The 18,890-nt window shown below is 42.4% G+C and overlaps 1 protein-coding gene across 13 annotated transcripts in view; it reads right to left on the bottom strand.

Annotated features, from left to right (window-relative positions):
- Positions 1-18,890, bottom strand: part of ARMC8 (armadillo repeat containing 8) — a 181,839-nt gene that overhangs the window by 105,128 nt on the left and 57,821 nt on the right. For all 13 annotated transcript variants that reach the window (XM_073360247.2, XM_073360250.2, XM_073360258.2 and 10 more), the window contains 2 exons: positions 10,296-10,438; positions 10,097-10,194 (listed from right to left, as the gene is read on the bottom strand). In XM_073360247.2, the coding sequence (XP_073216348.1) occupies positions 10,097-10,194; positions 10,296-10,438 (241 nt within the window). The remainder of the gene's footprint in view (positions 1-10,096; positions 10,195-10,295; positions 10,439-18,890) is intronic.

Genomic DNA, 18,890 nt, shown 5'->3' with positions numbered 1-18,890 from the left:
GGCAGGGTTCTCAAAGGGAAAAACAAATCCTCATATTATAAACCCATAAGTGCTGAAATGAGTTTTGGGAATTTGTATGCAGAATTGTTGTAACTGTGTTGGTCCTAGGATATTATGGAAACAAGGTGGGTGAGGAAATATCTTTTATTAGACAAACTTCTGATGGAGAGAGAGAGAGAGATTTCGAGTTTATGCAGAAAGAAAAGGAGTACTTGTGGCACCTTAGAGACTAACCAATTTATTAGAGCATAAGCTTTCGTGAGCTACAGCTCACTTCCTCAGATGCATCCGATGAAGTGAGCTGTAGCTCACGAAAGCTTATGCTCTAATAAATTGGTTAGTCTCTAAGGTGCCACAAGTACTCCTTTTCTTTTTGCGAATACAGACTAACACGGCTGTTACTCTGAAACCTGAGTTTATGCAGAGCTTCCTTCAGGTCTGCAAAACTTAGCCCTGGTCTACACTGCACGATAAGGTGGACATAAGCTGCCTTGCGTCGACCTAGCCGTGGAAGTGTCTTCACTTAAATTTGGCTCCCAACAATGTAAGTGCCTCTCTACGGTGACTGAGCACCACCTCCCCAAGTAGCATAGAGTCACTGTCGATGTAATTAGTTCGATGCAGCGTCTATATACACTGCACTGCTTACATTGACTGTTACTCGCTTTCAGGAGGTGTCCCACAATGTCCCACACTTACAATACAGTCGACACAGGTGCTCCTGATGAGGATATGCACCGCCGACATAAAGAGCCAAGCATGCACACACACAAGCTATTTAATAATTTCAGTGGCTGTACGATGATGTAAGTTAGATCGACATAATCTACGTAGGTAGATATGGCCTTACTCAGAGTGTCACAGCTAAATACAAAATTAAACAGATTGTCTAGCATAAGTAGTTAACACATATTCCCAGAGACTATTCAAGGTGAAATAAATCTTTCCTGAATCCTCCCTTCTAACCTTCAAACAACCCCCAACCTTTCCAATCTCATCATCAGAAGCAAACTCTCCACAGACCAGTCACTAACTCCAAGTGGCACCAGACCCTGTCAGACAACAGACACAAAACCTGCAGACATAGCTCTACTACTGCAAAGTTAAACACCCCCCAACACCTTGCAAGATTCCTGGGCCCTACACATGCCTATCACAACATGTGGTGTACCTCATTCAGTGCACTGAATGCCCCAAAAGCAATTGTATGGGTGAAACCAGACAATCTCTGAGCTCTCAAATTAACTCACACAGGAAAATGATAAAATACAAAAATAACACATCACCTGTGGGTGAACACTTCTCACAAAGCGATCAATATCTGACCTATCATTCCTCATCCCCAAAAGAAACACTTTCAAAAGTTGAGCCTGGGAGCTTAAATTCATAACTTTGCTAGACACTTAAAAATAATGGACTGAACAGAGAGACTGGATTTATGGTTTATTACAACAATCTGTAACCCACTAACAATCCCCATCAGCTGCTTCCCTCTACTCTTTCTTTCCTCCCTATGACTGGAGGGATGTTAATGGGCCACTTCACCTTGAACGGTCCCTTGAAATATGTGTTAACTACTTATGCTAAACAATCTGTTCCATCTTGTATTTAGCTGTGACACTGAGGACTTGTACACACTACTACTTAGGTCAGTATAATTTATGTCGCTCAGGGGTGTGAATAAGCTTCTCCTGCTGATATAGTTACCGCCTCCCGCAGAAGTAGTTTTATTATGCTGACAGGAGAACTCTCTTCGGTCGGCATAAGGCATCTTCACCAGATGTGCTACAGTGGTGCAGCTGCATCGGTGCAACCGTGCCACTGTAGAGCTTCTAGTGTAAACTAGCTCTCAGTAAGTTTCCCAGATCTGAAAAATTGTGCGTAAGCTCAAAAGCTTGTCTCTCTCACCAACTGAAGTTGTTCCAATAAAAGATATTACCTCACCCACCTTGTGGGAACAGGTAGTTCAGCAGTTCTCAACCTATGGCCCAATCAGCACACAGCTGCAGCCCATGTGACATCCTCAGGGCCATACAGGTAATATATATATATTGTGTGGATGAGACCCACATAACACAGGGAGCTGCATATGCGCCCCACAATGGTAAACAGGTTGAGTACCACTGAATGTATAGGATTCAATGATAGGATACTAATATAGCCCTGCCAAAAATGGGCCACATACTAAAATCAACCAAGACTAAAAACTTTTGCTATGAAATTCAGCATCACAAATCAAATTGGTTAATTTTGTTAATTTCTTTTAAAAAATACAATTTCCTATTAAATTAAATTTTAAAAAAAAAATCAAATAATATATATACTATTCCACTATGTCAGTAATATACAGGTTCTTGTAGCTATATGCTACAGTACAATAGAGTGCTCTGATTTAAAATCAGATTTTAATCAATCTGCAAGCAGGAAACTTTGATTTCAATCACTGATTTCAAACTTGTTTTGTATATGTACTTTTTAGTTATTCTCCCAACAGAATACTGATTTTCATTGGTTGATCTGCAACTAAATACAGCCTTTACATTAAGTCTGCTACTTTTTTTTTTTGCTAGCCAGGAGGATACACTGTTATCTATAAACACATTTAAGCAATTACAGTGTTTAATTTACATTTTTATTGTTCTAGAAAATGATGAATGATGTATTTCCTATTTACTAGATGATTAATTTTTAACTCATATTTGTGTCAAGTTGTATCTGGATGGAAATTGGAATTCAATTAAAAATGCACAAAAAGAGCATTTAAAAAATAGTTAAATAAGAATATCTTAAATGTGCTGGATACACAAGAAAAGAAATAAGTTTATCAAAATGTTTTTGCATTTAAAACTGATTTAATTAAACAAAAGGAGATATCTGTAGTCTGGGACTTGAACTGATTGTTTCTGTTCATTATATGTATACAGTATTGTTGTAGCTGCGTTCGTCCCAGGATAAGAACATAAGAATGGCCATACTGAATCAGACCAATGGTCCATCTAGCCCAGTATCCTGTCTTCCGACAGTGGACAGTGCCAGGTGCCCCAGAGGGAATGAACACAACAGGTAATCATCAAGTGATCCATCCCCTGTCGCTCATTCCCAGCTTCTGGCAAACAGAGGCTAGGGACACCATTCCTGCCTATCCTGGCTAATAGCCATTGATGGACCTATGCTCCATGAATTTATCTAGTTCTTTTTTTAACCTTGGTATGGTCTTGGCCTTCACAGCATCCTCTGGCAAGGAGTTCCACAGGTTGACTGCGTTGTGTGAAGAAATACTTTCTTTTGCTTGTTTTAAACCTGCTGCCTATTAATTTCATTTGGTGACCCCTAGTTCTTGTGTTACGAGAAGTAGTAAACGCTTCCTTATCTACTTTCTCTACACCAGTCATGATTTTATAGACCTCAATCATATCTCCCCTTAGCCGTCTCTTTTCCAAGCTGAAAAATCCAAGTCTTATTAATCTCTCCTCATAAGGAAGCTGTTCTATACCCCTAATCATTTTTGTTGCCCTTTTCTGAACCTTTTCCAATTCCAATACATCTTTTCTGAGATGAGGTGACCACATCTTCACACAGTATTCAAGATGTGGGCGTACCATGGATTTATATATAGAGGCAACATGGTATTTTCTGTCCTATTATCTATCCCTTTCTGAATTATTCCCAGCTTTCTGTTCGCTTTTTTGACTGCCGCTGCACATTGAGTGGATATTTTCAGAGAACTATCCACAATGACTCCAAGATCTCTTTCCTGAGTTGTGCCACAAGACACAAGATGTCGCAGTGTTTCATAGATCAAAATTCAGTCTTTGATGTAGCTGGGAACTGATCCATTAACTGCTTTGAAAATTAGGATCAAATATGACTGGGAACCAGTGGAGGGACACAAACAGAAACCTGATGTGCTTGTAACAGCCTGAGCCATTGAGAAAGTGGGCAGTTGAATTCTATACCAGCTGGAGCTGGTGCATCATCTTCACATTTAGCTTTAGATACAACAAGTTACAGCAACCCCACCTAGAGATGACAAATGCATGGATCATTATGAGCGGGTACTCCTCGAAGAAGAAGCAAAGGAGTTTCCCTTACCAGTTGGGGTGAAAGAAGGCATTTTTGGAGACTAATGCTACTTGGTCATCCAAGCTTAGCAAGGAGTCAGAAAGGGCACTGAGGCATCATACCACCTTGAATTTAGGATGTATGCATTCGATGGAAGGCAGGGACAATGTCTTGGCCAGTTCTTCAGAGTTCCCCCTTCGCAACCAGTACCACTTAGATCTTGCCTGGGTTCAGCTGAGCCAACTGGTCTTCATCCAAGAGCTGATGTCCTGTAGGTATTCAGATTCATTAGCAGTAGCGGTGGCTGTACCAGTTGAGAATGAGATATAGAACTGACTGCCATTGGCATCCCGTTTGCAGCCAAAATCACAGTATCTCACTATCTCTGACACTGGTCTCATGCAAATATTGTAGAGAAGCAGGGATGGTATGGATCCCTGCAAGTGAGGGCCTTCAGAGAGGAGGAGCAGTTACTCATCATCACTTGAGTTATGCTGGAGAGGAATGATTGTAGTGCGGGGCCATCTACTCCTGCTATGTAATGTGTTAGCAATACCAATACTTTGTGGTGCACTGTGTCACAAGGCTGCAAAGAGGTCCAGAAGCGTGAGTGTGCAGATTCTGCCTGTATCCACGACCAAAGGGAGCTTGTCTTCTAGTACAATCTCTGTGCTCCTCCCTGGTCCCAACCCTGATTATGAGGCATGAAGGATATTGGCTGATGTAGCTAGTGCCTATTTTGCTTCAGTCTTCACTACAAAAGTTAATGGCAACCAGATGCTTAACACAATTAATATTAACAGGGGAGAGGAATGCAGGACAAAATAGGGAAAAACACAGGTTAAAGAATATTTAAGTAAGTTTGATGAATTCAAGTCAGCGGGTCCTAACAAGGTTTACCCTATGGTACTAAAAGGGCTACCTGAAAGCAATTTCAGAACCATTAGCGATTATCTTTGAAAGCTTCTGCAGGATGGGTGAGGTCCCAAAGGTCTGGAGAAGGGAAACATAGTACCTATCTTTAAAAGGGGGAACAAACAGGACCTGAAGAATTGTAGACTAGTCAACCTCACTTTGATACGTGGAAAGATACCGGAACAAATGATTAAACAATCAACTTGTAAGCACCTAGAGGATTATCAGGTTGATAGGTAATAGCCAACATTGATTTGTGAAGAAAAAATCATGCCAGCCAATCTAATTTCCTTCTTTGACAAGGTTAGTGGCTTGGTAGACAAGGGGAAGCAGTAGACATGATGTATGTTGATTTTAATATAGCTTTTGATCCAGTTCCACATGAAACTGTCAAAATGAAACTAGGGAAATGTGGTCTAGATGGAATTGTTATAAGATAAGGGCACAGCTTGTTGAAAAACTATACTTAAAGGGTAGTTATCGATGGCTCGCTGTCAAAGTGGGAAGACGTATCAACTGGAGTCCTGGAGGGATTTGTCTCTGGTCCGATACTGTTCAATATTTTAAGTAATGACAGAGAATGGAACTGAGAGTATGCTTATAAAATATGCAGATTACATCATGCTGGGAGGGGTTGCAAACATTTTGGAAGATAGAATTAGAATTTAAAATTACCTTAATAAACTAGAGAATTGGTCAGAAATCAGCAAGATGAAATTCAATAGACAGGTGGAAAGTACTACATTAAGGAAGGGAAAAAAAAAATCAAATGCACAGCTACATAATGGGGAACAACCTCTTCTTCTTCTTCAAGTAATGGGCCCTACTGTATTCCACTGAGGATGATTAACAAGCAGTACCTAAGCTGGAAAAGGGTGTGAGGATGAGGATGAAATGGTCATGCGGAGAATGGAATTTGTGTTCCTCTGTAGGTGTGTGGGGCTTCAGGAAGAAAACAGTTAAGTGAATGGATTGATTGATGTGAAACTGGGAGATTACCTTTGGTAAGAATTTGGGATGCAGGCTCAGTGAGACTATCTTTTGTGGAAAATTGTGAAAGGCAGATCTGCTATCATAGCTCCAAGTTTGCCAACCCTTCTCACGAAAGTAATACCAACAAGGAAGGAGACTTTCATAGAAAGAAGGGACATAGAGCACAATGTTAACAGTTCAAATGGTTATTTTTTTTCATTAGCATAGCTAGAACTAGTTTCAGGTCCCATTGGGGTGTGATGGGCTGGGGTGGGAAGGTTCTGATGAGACCCTTCCAAAAGCTAGCAGTTAGCAGGTGTGTAAAGACAGAGTGACCCCACGGGAATGTGCTAATTACCGCCAAATGGACTTTCAGAGAGTTGATGGAGAGACCCGATGCCTTCAGGAATAGCACACAGTCTAGGAAGAGGGGGATCCCTGCTGATTCCGGTGAAACTCCGATTTTGTTGGGTCAAGGAGGCAAAGCGCTTCCACTTGCTCCAGTAACAGCACCTGGTGGATTCCTCCCTGCTGCTGGAGAGGATGTCTTGCACAGTTGAAGAACAGATCCGTTCTAATGCAGATACCCATTCAAATACCATGCTCTCAGGTGCAGCAGCGCCTGTGGATTGGGATGCCTGATCTCGCTGTTGCACTGTGTCAGCAAATCAGGGAATGTGTGGATAGGAATTGGTGGACAGGTTTACATGAAATGGAGATTGGAAACCAGAACTGTCTGGACCAGCTGGGGGCGATCAGAATGACCGTTGCTCCATCTCATTGGATCTTGTGCAGTACCCGAAGAACAGTAAAGGAGGGAAAGCATAGCTGATTTGGTCTGACCAGGAGAATAGGAGATCATTGCCCTGAAAGTGATGGCCGAGACCTCCCTTGGAGCAGTACATGGTGCATTTCCTATTTATATGCGAGGCAAAGAGGTCTCTGATTGGAATCCCACATTGGGTGAAGATATCACTACCAAACCATGAAGTTCCCACTCATGGTCGATCATAAAATAGAGCAAGTCCGCAAGCACAAGAGGGTCTGATGAGTGATGCATCAATTCCAGAGACTGACTGTTTCTGTGTATAGAGCGGTCGATCTTGTGACCCCCCTATCCCAGTTTGTTGCTGTAGAAAACAGTGGTCATATTGTCTGACATGTGTCGACGATGATCGCCTTTTCCGGGGAGGAGAGGAAGGGAATCCCTATGAATACGTGATGTGGGTCTATCTGAAGGGATGAGAGCAGGGACTCTCAGCATGAGGTCTATGGCGTGATGTTTGGGCGAGTAAACTGTTTGGAGTCACATCTGGAGGCAGCAAAGATGGAGTCGAAAGTGAAAGTGGTCACATATGTATGCAAAACCATGTGGCCAAGGAGGGATAGGTAAGTCCTCACCAATACATAAGGATTGTTGATGATGTGAGTTATGCTTTCTCTAATTGCCTGGAACCTGTCCCTCAGTAGGCAAGCCCGTGTTGTGACTGGTTTTTACTGATGGCGTTTAGCATATTTGGCATATAAATATCTTGCAATACCAGCTACAACAGTGCCATCGAATGCCTATCATCACTTTCAGGTGACGTAAAGAAGGAGGCAGCATTATCTCCCGTAAATATAAACAAATTTGTTTATCTTAGCAATTGGCTGAACAAGAAGGAGGACTGAGTGGACTTGTAGGTGCTAAAGTTTTACATTGTTTTGTTTTTGAATGCAGTTATCTAAAACAAATAATTCTACATTTGAAAATTGCGCTTTCATGGTAAAGAGACTGCACTACAGAACTTGTATAAGGTGAACTGAAAAATACTATTTCTTTTGTTTATCTTTTTTACAGTAAAAATATTTGTAAAAAAATATAAAGTGAGCACTGTACACTTTGTATTCTGTGTTGTAATTGAAATCAATATATTTGAAAATGTAAAAAACATTCAAAAATATTTAAATAAATGGTATTCTATTATTGCTTAACAGTGAAATTAAAATGGCAATTGATCACTTCTTTTATCTCATGATTAATCACAATTAATTGTTTTAATCGTTTGACAGCCCTAGTTTTTTACTCACAATATCATGCTGTACCAACTGAAAGGCCTTACAGAAGTCTATTACATCAACACTATTACCTTCATCAGCCAAACTTCTAATCTCATTAATAAAAGATACCAAATTACTGCCACTAAGAAGCCTGATATCCACACATGTGGAATCTCCAGCACTCTTTGCAGGGCCATAAGGCTCTACAGTGGGCAGAGTGTTCTGCCGCTGTAGGCAACATTTTTAGTCAGTTGCTGATTGAATTGACAAGGTGTTGGCCTGCTAAAGATAAATTTGCAATGAAAAGCAGTGATGGATGCTTTTGTGTGGTGTACCTAGTACCTATCCACCTCCCATTGGAGTCTTGCTACTGACCTTAATGAGAGATGGACTGGGCCTCTAAATGATGGGACGAGGATTTCACCGATGTCAGTAACTGGCTATGCCTGGCTGTTACTTTCAGGAGGTGTTTCATGGCATCACATATGGGGAGTAAAATTTATCGAAACCATCATGAAATGTATGTACACTGTATAGAAAACCCATCACACTTAAGGAACAAGAAAACTATCCGGTGATGATTTCCTACAATGTTTGGAATGTGCCTGCAATAAAAATAAAAATGTGCTGCATGAACTGAGAAAATCTGTACGGCCTGGTCTACACTGGGGGGGGGGGGGGGGGGGGGTGTAATCAATCTAAGTTACGCAACTTCAGCTACCTGAATAACGTAGCTGAAGTCGACGTACTTAGATCTACTCATCGCGGTGTCTTCACTTCAGTAAGTCGACTGCTGACACTCCCCCGTCGACTCTGGCTGCGCCTCTCGCTCCAGTGGAGTACTGGAGTAGACGGGAGAGCGCTCGGCAGTCTATTTATCACGTCTTCACTAGACCCTGCTGGACCGATCGCTCTGGAGGTAAGTGTAGACATGCCCTAAGTCTCATCGTCATTGATGTTAAACCAAACAGCACTTCCATATGGATGCATCTCAATGCTTCTGGCAAGATAGAGCAGCAATACTTGTTTGGATGTATAGGAGGCGGTCTCAGTGCTTCTGAAAATTCAATTAAGGACCATGCCTTTCATCACCCTTTTATTCCCAGCTCCCACCTGAAGACTCCAAGCACTCTTGCAGAAGCCCAGCACACAATGACAATGCAATGGATCTCAGGGTATCTAAACACCATATTTTAGCCACCCATCCTGCAATGTTAGCAGTGCAAGCATTTAAAAATTTTGGCCTGAATGCTTTTTAGTCCAAGTCTGGTTCCTGACTGCTTAGATGCAGAGTGTTGCATGTATACCGTGAGCTTACGGTGTGGGTCAGCACTGAAAAGTGTCTGTAAAAATGACACTGTACGGGGTCCATGTTCATTTTCTCTCAAATGCCATATTGAATTCACTCAGTGTACAAACAAGAGGGTTTTTTTCCCTCTTTAACTGAAAGCCCTGCTAATTTAGCCTGGCACATGAGACTCAAGATAGATTATTGCTGGTGATGATGCATGAGCCAGAAAGAAAGATTATGCCAGACAAATTTTGCCCTTTTTAACAAACTAAGGAAGTGACAATACAGGTTAACTATAAGATGAAAATATCTTGACAGTGAGGATCTTCCAAGCTAAATGATGGAAGCTACCTGAAATATTTAAAACTGAATAATGCACTAAAAATTTAGGTTAGAAGAAAATGCTGTATTGCCTGCATGATTTATTAGACCTTAGTAGGTCTTTTCCAGTTCTAACTATTATAATTCTGTGATACCATGGGATTTTTTTCCCCTCTTAAATGATACTTGAATTAAACCAAACCATCTGTATTCTCACATCTTCTATATACAATAGGCCACAGCGCTAGAATTTTCAGTTATTTGGTGTACAAGTGGCATCAGTAGTCAGGATCTCCCATTGCCAAAAAATTAATGTTCGCAGGGTCAGGATATCTGGACTCCTGATGCCAATGAGTGAAATATTAATAGTGTTAGTAGCACCATACCTAAATATTATCACAAACAGATGACATCATCAGCACACACACATAATACGGCTGCATTGCAGGAACAGAAATTATATACAAGAGCAAAGATACATTGCCTAAAACTTACTGTGTACAATAGTTCCTCTGGAGTTACTGGGCTGGTGAAAATAGTACGAAGACATCGGAGGCAAGCTTCAATAAACTTCAGTTCTGGTGACAGCAATCCTGTGAATATACATATAGTTTCATTCTTTTTGCTTATTTAAAACACAAGTGTTGTAGAAATAGTTACCAAAGTATATTGCATTAAATGAAAGCCAAGATACCTTGCAATAAGGCTGGGATAATATGGCAGTCTAGTAGAGATTTGACATTGTTTTCTGTACCCATCGCAAGGCTTCCTAGCACTACTGCACATTCAGTTCTCAGTTCCGTGCTGGAGGTTTCTTGCTGAAGCAAATACAGCAACCTGTAAATGGAATTACAGAATAATTCCAGTTATCCAAATGCCCTTTACCCAAAAATCCTAGTTATCCAAATCCCAGTGTGCCCCATATGTAGCCCTATGTTAACCAATCACCTGCTAATAAATTCTCAGTCAACCTGTTAGTGCCTGCTGGCACTAATTAATGGCTTAGTATTTGTATAGCAGCTCAGAAAAATTCAGAATTATGTACACAGTGGTTTTAATACAATTTGGGTGTTTTAATAAACTTAAAGTGCAAAATATTAAGCAAATATCAACATTACTCCCTTCATTCCCCATATTTCTATATTAGTGAGACTGCAGCTCAAAACAGCACTCTGTTCATCCAAATGCCTAGTTATCTGAAACTTCTAGATGTCCCCAGGCCATCTGAATAAATAAGAAAGTGTACTGTATTTACAGAGAAATATTCAGACTGAAGAAAACCATAGCATCACAGCATCGAGTTCAAGTGCAGCCTGCCATGTAAAAAGGATACTGTTCCTACTGGAGGGAATGACGGAATTGAAAGAGGATACAACAAACATCCTACAACAGTCACACAGGTATTTTTACAATAAGTATTACTGTATATGTTAGACTTCTCATTATTACAGAAAGATACCATATTCTGAACCTTCTAGAAAGATAAGAGCACAGTAATGATTGACATCCTAGAAAACTTCCTACTAGATACTGGTACAATCCAAAATTTGAGAGAGAGAGAATTTTGAAAATTTTATTTAGTTTAAATCAGTGTCCTGATGCCCCATCTTTACATGAACAGACACGATCACTGACAAACAGACAATCTTGACCATGCCTGTAAATAGATTCCCTGTTAAGAGACAATCTATCAATCTGGAATAGAATATTGAGTAACCCACCCCCATCAGCTCTCATTAAAGCAGGTCAATAGTGAGACGTTTGGGGCCCAACTGCTCCTCTCATATAAGCATAGGAACTGAGTCAAAAAAATAATCCATGCACACATCCCTAGCTGGTCAGACAGGTGTCTGCTGTGATCCAGATGAATTGGGATCTTGAGGAGAGGTTTCCCTAGACCAGGTTTCTGGAACGTTCCACCATCTCAGAGACAAATTTGCAATGGTGGGAGTGACCTAATTGAGCAGAGATACCGGGAGGAGAACCCACACTATAAAAGAAAAGATCTGAGAGGAAAGGCCTCAAGATTGCAACTCACCAGGATACTATCAAGCCTGAGAAAAGAAGGGCTTGCTAGATGAAGTACTGGGTCTATACCAAACCTTTGTTTCTCTGTAGTCCACGAGCAGGATAACTTTGTCGAGATGGATTCTTGTGATGGAAATAAGCAGCTGTTTTTCCAGATAATCACAAATCTATGCTGATGGACCAGAGAGAGAGAGAGAGACCTGAACCCCCTTTTATCTGCACTGCTATCAAATGAAGAGACCCACTGCCTGGAGAAATATGTGGATACTCTCTCCTCAGCAGAAGAAAAATCAGCACCTGCTAATATTTTGGAGACATCTCATGGGATTGAAGGAGAAGGTTCACTTACTGAACTTAAGCCTCCCTCACTACAAACCTCAAGTGTCTAAAGTAGGAAGGATGAACTGGGGACACAGAAAAATGGCTCTCTGAGGTCTATGGAGCATACATACAGTAGAACCTCAGCATTACGGACACATTGGGAATGGAGTTTGTCCATAACTCTCAGATATTTGTAACTCTGAACAAAGTGCAATTTGGGCTCCAGATCCAGCAACTGACTCTCCAGGCCAGGTTTCAACAGTAGCTGAGCTCCCTACTCAGCACCGGTATGAGTTTGCAAGTTTGTCCCCGTCCTTACGGGGGTGTGTGTGTATAAACAGCATGTCCCCCTTATGGGGTGGGGCAGGGGTGCTAACAGCCCGTCCCCCTCCCATGGTGGGAGGGGAGAGGTGAAAGCAGTGCAGACCCCAGCGCTGCTCCTGCTCTGTTGGCTCCTGCTGCCTTGAGCTAGCAGCTCCAGGGTCTTGCTGTAAGTGGCTACCCCGTGTGCAGGGGTAGGGACAGGCAGCCCAGATGTGTCCATCTCCAAGATGCAATACAGGCACAGTACAATATTTGCTTCCCCCCCCCCTTGGGGGGGGCGGGGGGTTCTCTGCTGCTGCCTGATTGGTTACTTCCAGTTTCACTTGGTGTCCGGTTGACTGGTCAGTCCATAACTCTGGTGTTTGTATCTTTGAGATTCTACTGTAGTCCTTTTTCTAGATCTCTTGGATTAAGATGACGTGCTCTATTCAGTAACATACGCGTCATGAATCAGATGTAAATTGTTGTGAGGAGTCTAAAAAGAACAACACTTTCCTTCTCCTCCAGTATAACAAACACCCTTCTTGGAGGATTCTGACTTTTAGCTTAATCTCTTTTCCTGGTGTGGGGACCTGAGGCAGGAAGAGGGAAAGAGAAATGGGAGGAATGATATCTGAAGGTATCAACTGCCAGGTGGGTCAGGACTTGAGCCTTTTTACGAGATCGCACACTGACCAGGCCTAGCTTCCTCCTTCCAAATCATTTACTGTGCTACATCAGACTATGGAGGCTGGGAGGGTAAATAGCAAGTATTTTAGCGACTAGCAATGGTCTTCCCTCAGAAAACTCACAAATACAGAGAACATCCCTAAACCCAACCCCACACAACAGTGTTCGGACATCCTGAATCCTGCAGGGATTATGCTTCAGACAGAGGGCAGCTCAGGCCTCATCTCCAGCCTATAGCAGTGCCCACTGTCACCCTTTACGAGGAGTCCGTATAGACCCAGGGTCCAGGCTTGTCCAAGGCAGGGGGAAGCCCAATCCCTTGCAGTCAGGGGAGTAGGCACTATTACAAAGAACGAGCTGCATTTCCTGCTCTGAGTCAACGCCTCAGCTAATGAGTTGGGGGTCAAGAGTCTACTCGGTGAGGAATCTGGGAGGAGAGAGTACAGTGGAAAAGACTAGCTGTCAAGCCTGCTGAAACAGACTGAGAGCACAGCCTGCTCCCCCAGAGACAGCACATTGGGCTTGTGACACAACTCACAGCTTATATAAGGGGAGCAGTGAGATCCCAAAACTTCTAACCAATGAACTGCCTCCATGAGTTCCTGTGGGGCACCTAACCCTTTAATTTGTTCCAGTGTACAAGAATGTAGTAACACATTCTCATCTTCACTGCACAGAACTTCATGCAGAAACCAATGGAGTTACTCTTGATTTATACCAATGTAAATTAAGATCAGAGCCAATAGGTTTTGGAGGGAGGCTCTCAAAGAGCACTTTTAAACCTTTCAGATGATTAATATACTCTAATAAAGGCCTTAATACACATTTGTTTATGCATGTGGTCACTACAGGGCACAGTTAGCAGTGTTTGGGTGCCTTATCTGTGTGTTTGGATACCTCAGTGTGTTTGGATTTCTAAGTTAAGGTTAAACTCTAAATTCCTGGATTTGTAATGCTTATTTTGGGGATAATTACACCATTCCTTAATAATTTTACTGCTAGAGCTCGAATATGTACTCTCAACCTTAACTCTAGCTTAACTTTTTGTTTTTTTGTCTTGAGAGACCATGTGGGTGGACCAATTTGTTGGTGACAGAGACAAGCTTTCAAGCTTACAGAGAGCTCTTCTTCAGGTCTGGGAAAGGAACTCCCAGCATCACAGCAAAATGCAAGGTGGAAAAGATTGTTTAAAAAATAGTTCACACATGTTGTAAGGAACTATACAAAGTAGAGTGGCTCATTAACAGCTCTGCAGTCATAGGACAAAAAAAAGGAAAGGGGGGTTAGTGGTTTACAGATTGTTGTAGTAAGCCATAAATACAGTGTCTCTGTTTCAGTCCACGATTTTTGGTGCCTAGCAACGTAATGAATTTAGACTCCGAGGCTCATCTTTTCAAAGTGTTATGCAGGTTTCCTTTGAGGATGAGGAATGATAGGTCAGATACAGAGTGATCACTTTGTGAAATGTGTTTATGCATAGCTGGTACAGTGTTTTTATCTTTTATCATTTGCCTATGAGAGTTCATTCGCGAGATTGTCTGCTTTCACCACATAGTTATTGGTGTATTTAGTGCACTGGATGAGGTATACCACATGTAATAAGCATGTGCAGGATCCACAGCTCTTGAAAGGTGTGTTGTGGGAGGTGTTGATTATTCTATCACTGAAGATATGTCTGCAGATTTTGCATCTGTTCTGGCAGGGTCTGGTGCCACTTTAAGATGGTGCATCCTGGTCTGTGGGGAGCTTGTTTACTGATGAGTTTAGAGAGGTTGTGGGAGTTGTTTGAAGGTCAGAACAGGAGGTGTTCAGGAAAGATTTCTTTCATGATGGGGCCCCCATTGAGTTTGGGTTGTAGTTTGAGGATACCCTGTATGGGAACTAGCGTGGGCTGGTAAGTGACAACTAAGGGTGTGCAGTCAGCATGGGTTTTATTTCAGTATTGAAGGAGGTTCTCTTAAGGTATCTGGGTTGCCTGTTCCATGATATGATCTCCTTCTCTGGTGGTGTGTCCTTGTTTGGTGAAGGTGGTTTTAAATGAGTTATGGTGTATATCCTGGACTTTTCTTCAGAGCATATTCTGTCGTATTTGAGTGCCTGGATGTAGATAACAGATTTCATGGTTACTAAAATCTATGAAGGTAGAGGTGGAGGTCCATGGGTTTCTTGTATATGATTGTCTGTAGGGTTACATTGCTGAAGCTGAGTGTGGTATCCAGGAAGTTGATGCTCATGTGGGAGTGTTCCAGAGAGAGTTTAATGGACAGGTGGTGGCTGTTGAAATCTACAAGGAAGTTTAAGCCATATATCCAGAGGATTAAAATATCCTTGATATATCTCAGGCATTTCATTTATTTTGTGGTGCATTTGTCCAGAAATTCTTCTTCCAGGTGGCCGAAGAAGTTGTTGGCATATTGGTAAGCCACATTACTAACCATGGCTGGTCCCATGGTTTGGACAAAGTGTTTGTCATTGGATGTAAAACTGTTATGGGTGAGGATGAAGTGGATGAGTTTGGCAATGTGTTTGGGGTTGATATCTGAGGGTTGTCCATTGTCTTGTAAATATATTTGAGGCGGGCAGCTATGCAGTCATTGTGGTATATAGGGAAGTGACATCCATGATGGCGAGGATGATGTTTAGAGGGAGGTTGTTAATATTGTGGAGTTTGTGGAGGAAGTTAGTTGTGTCCTGGAGGAAGCCAGCCCTTTGTGTGGTGAGTGGTTCAGTAAGAGTGCCATGGCCAGATATGATGGATCTGCCTGGGTTCCCTTGTTTGTGTATCTTGGGAAGCCTGTAGAAGGTCCTTGGGGTGGGTTCATGCAAAACCCTTTCAACAGATGAGCCTGGGAGCTTAAATTGCTAGACACTAAAAATCATGGTCCTAATACAGACACTGGATTTATGGCTTATTACAATAGGTGGACATTCTGATGGATATGACAATCTACCAAGACCTTTGGCAGGAAGAGAGGATGGGTATGTAATGTGACCTTGTCACTGCAGAAGGTAGTGTAAGGTGGGTCAGCCATGCGCAGTCCAATTTTTCTACCCTTCTGGCCACGGTGATGGCTATCAGGAATGAGATCTTGAGGGAGGAATAAAGGAACGAGCAAGGGGCCATAGGTTTGAAAGGAAAGTTTTTTAAGGCATTCAGGACTAAGTCAAGGTCCCAATGGATTGTGGGATTCCAGACATGAGGAAACAAGTTAGATAGACCCTTAAAGAATCTAGTCATGATAGGGTGAGCAAAAATTGAGAAACCCTTGACAGGCAAATGGAAAGCCATGATAGCTGCCAGGTGCACCTTGAAAGAACTCATAGACAGACGCTATATTTTTAATTCCGACAGGTAATAAAGGATCGTTGAGAGAGGAGTTTCAGAAGTGAATAAGGAATGATGAGAACACCAGAAAAGGAAGTGTTTCCACTTCTGCAGGTAAGTCTTACGTGTGAAAGGCGTCCGACTATTCAAAAGTATGGACTGGATCTCAACAGAGCTGTGTGATTCTAAATTAGGGAATTGAGGAGCCAGGCTGCCATGAGGTCCAGACATATGGTTGGGGCGGCTCATGGTGCTCGAGTTGTGTGTCAGGGGGTCTGATCTGAGCAGGAGGTGTCAAGGTATCAATACAGAAAAGTGGGATAGATCCGAGTACCACATTTGTCTGTGCCAAGATGGGTCTATTAAGATGACCCTTGCTTACTCCTGCTTCTGTCTGATTAATGTCCTGAGGATTATAGGAGTTGGTGGATAGGCACAGAAAAGAATATAGGGCCAGGAAACTAGAAGGCTATCTTATAAAAAGTTGTGGCCACATCCCCCTTTGGAGTAGGAGATTTGTTATTGGTCAGGGTTGCAGAGAGGTCCATTAAGGGGACGCCCCATGCTTTCAGGATCCTGTGGAAGATCAGGTTATTGCGCTCCCACTCATAATCCTGCTGTAAGTTTCTGCTCAGAACATCTGTCGTCATGTTCTGGAAGCCTGATAGGTAAATCGCAGAAATCTATGTGGTGGGCCAAGCACCAATTCTATAGTTTTAGCAATTCTATAGATAAGGACTAGGATCTTGCTTCCCCTTGTCGATTTATATAGTACATTGCTACCCTTCTATCATTAATTCTGACATGATGGCCATGAATGTCATGGAAAAAAATAATGGCATGCATAAACTGCTCTTAGATTTAAAATGTTGACATGAAGCACCGTTTCCTGTGGAGACCATTTGCTATGTGCTGTGGAACTTTGTAAGTGAGCTTCCCAGCCTAAGTGGGAGGCATCCATTGTAATGACTCATACTGGTGGGAGGCATGAGAATGGTGCTCCCACACAGACCTTCAAGGGCCCTCCCACCACCTGAGGTACTCCAGTACCCATGGAGATATGGAAACTCATTAGGCCAGACTATGTTTGTTCAGTGTACATAGGATTTTGAGCCAAGCCAGAAGACATTGGAGACATACTCTCACGTGTGGTGTCACAAATGCCAAAGCTGACAAATGACCTACAATTTGGAAGCAAGTTATTACTGATGTCAGAGGATTCAGCTGTAGGGCGGTAATAAGCCTAGATATGGCAGAAAACCTGTGCTCTGGTAGGTAGGATCTGGCAGTCCAGGAGTCCAGCATAACTTCAGTGAAATCAATCCTCTGAATGGGTGTTAAAGTGGACTTTTTCAGGTTCATATGAAGGCCCAAAGATTGGAACAAGGTTAGGGCCTGGATGGTTGCCGATTGGACCACTGTTATAGAACGTCCCTTGAGAAGCTAGTCATTCAGTCGGGAAGACTGCAATACTGTCTCCATGCAAGTAAGCTGCAACTACTGAGAGGACCTTCGTAAAAACTCATGGGGCTGTGGAAAGCCCAAAGGGGAGGATACAGTATTGTCTGTGTTCTGAGCAGACGACAAAGAGCAGAAATTATTTGTAGGAAGGAAGTATGGTGATATGAAAATACGCATCTGAGAGGCTGAACCAATTCCCCCATTTAGGGATGGGATTATGGTAGCCAGTGTCACCATCCTCAAGTGCTGTGAATGGTGTTCAGGTTCCAGAGGTTTAGAATCAGCTGCCAACCACTGTTTCTTTTGGGAACCAAAAAAATATATGAAATCAAACCCTCTTTCTGCAAATTCTGAGGGAACTGGCTCTATCATCCGCAGAAGGGATTGAACCATTTACTTTAAGAGATCCCTGTGAAAGGGATCCCTGAGGAGGGAAGGGGGGATGAGTGATAGATTGAAAGTGTACAGAGTATCCAGTAGTGACCACCTCTAAAATCTACTTGTCTGTGGCAATAAGCTAACGAACAGGTAGAAATCAAGATAGGCGATCCCAGAAAGAGGGGTACTTGCAGCAGACTCATGAGAGGGAATTTTCTGAGGCCCTCAAGTAGGCTGTCAAAATGGTTGTTTGGAGCCCAACTGGGGGTCTCCGTTGGGCATGACCTATCTTTTGAGACCTGGATCTCTTTTTGGGAGGTTCTGCAGGGCTGGAATAGGTATGATCCAGATGGTATTGGAATGGCCAGGATCTTTGTGCTGTCTGGAATTTACTAAGAAACTACTTTGTTCCAGGTCCATAAATCCTGAGCAACCTAAGGGTTGTCCTTCTGGGTGAACAATGAGCTGTCAGCGTCACCAATGAACAGATAAAGCCTTTCGTAGGGGAGGTCTTCTACTGTTGTTTGTACTTCACTAATGAGGCCAAAAGACTGGAGCCAAGATGCTCATTGCACAGCCACAGCACCATTGAGGACAGCCTGTAAGGAAGCTCTGGTGATTAGTTAGCCTTCAGAAAAGAGGGATTGGTACTGTGGAAAATCATCAACAATATGAGTAAATTTTGCAGTTATTGAAATCATGTTTTGTCATCAGGGCATAATAATTTGTTGCTTGAAACTGAAGAACAGCATAGGAATAGCTCTTCCTGCCAAGGAGGTCTAA

Source organism: Lepidochelys kempii, chromosome 9 (assembly GCF_965140285.1).
Source record: "Lepidochelys kempii isolate rLepKem1 chromosome 9, rLepKem1.hap1, whole genome shotgun sequence".
NCBI lineage: Eukaryota > Metazoa > Chordata > Testudines > Cheloniidae > Lepidochelys > Lepidochelys kempii.
This window is presented reverse-complemented; position numbering and strand designations above follow the sequence as displayed.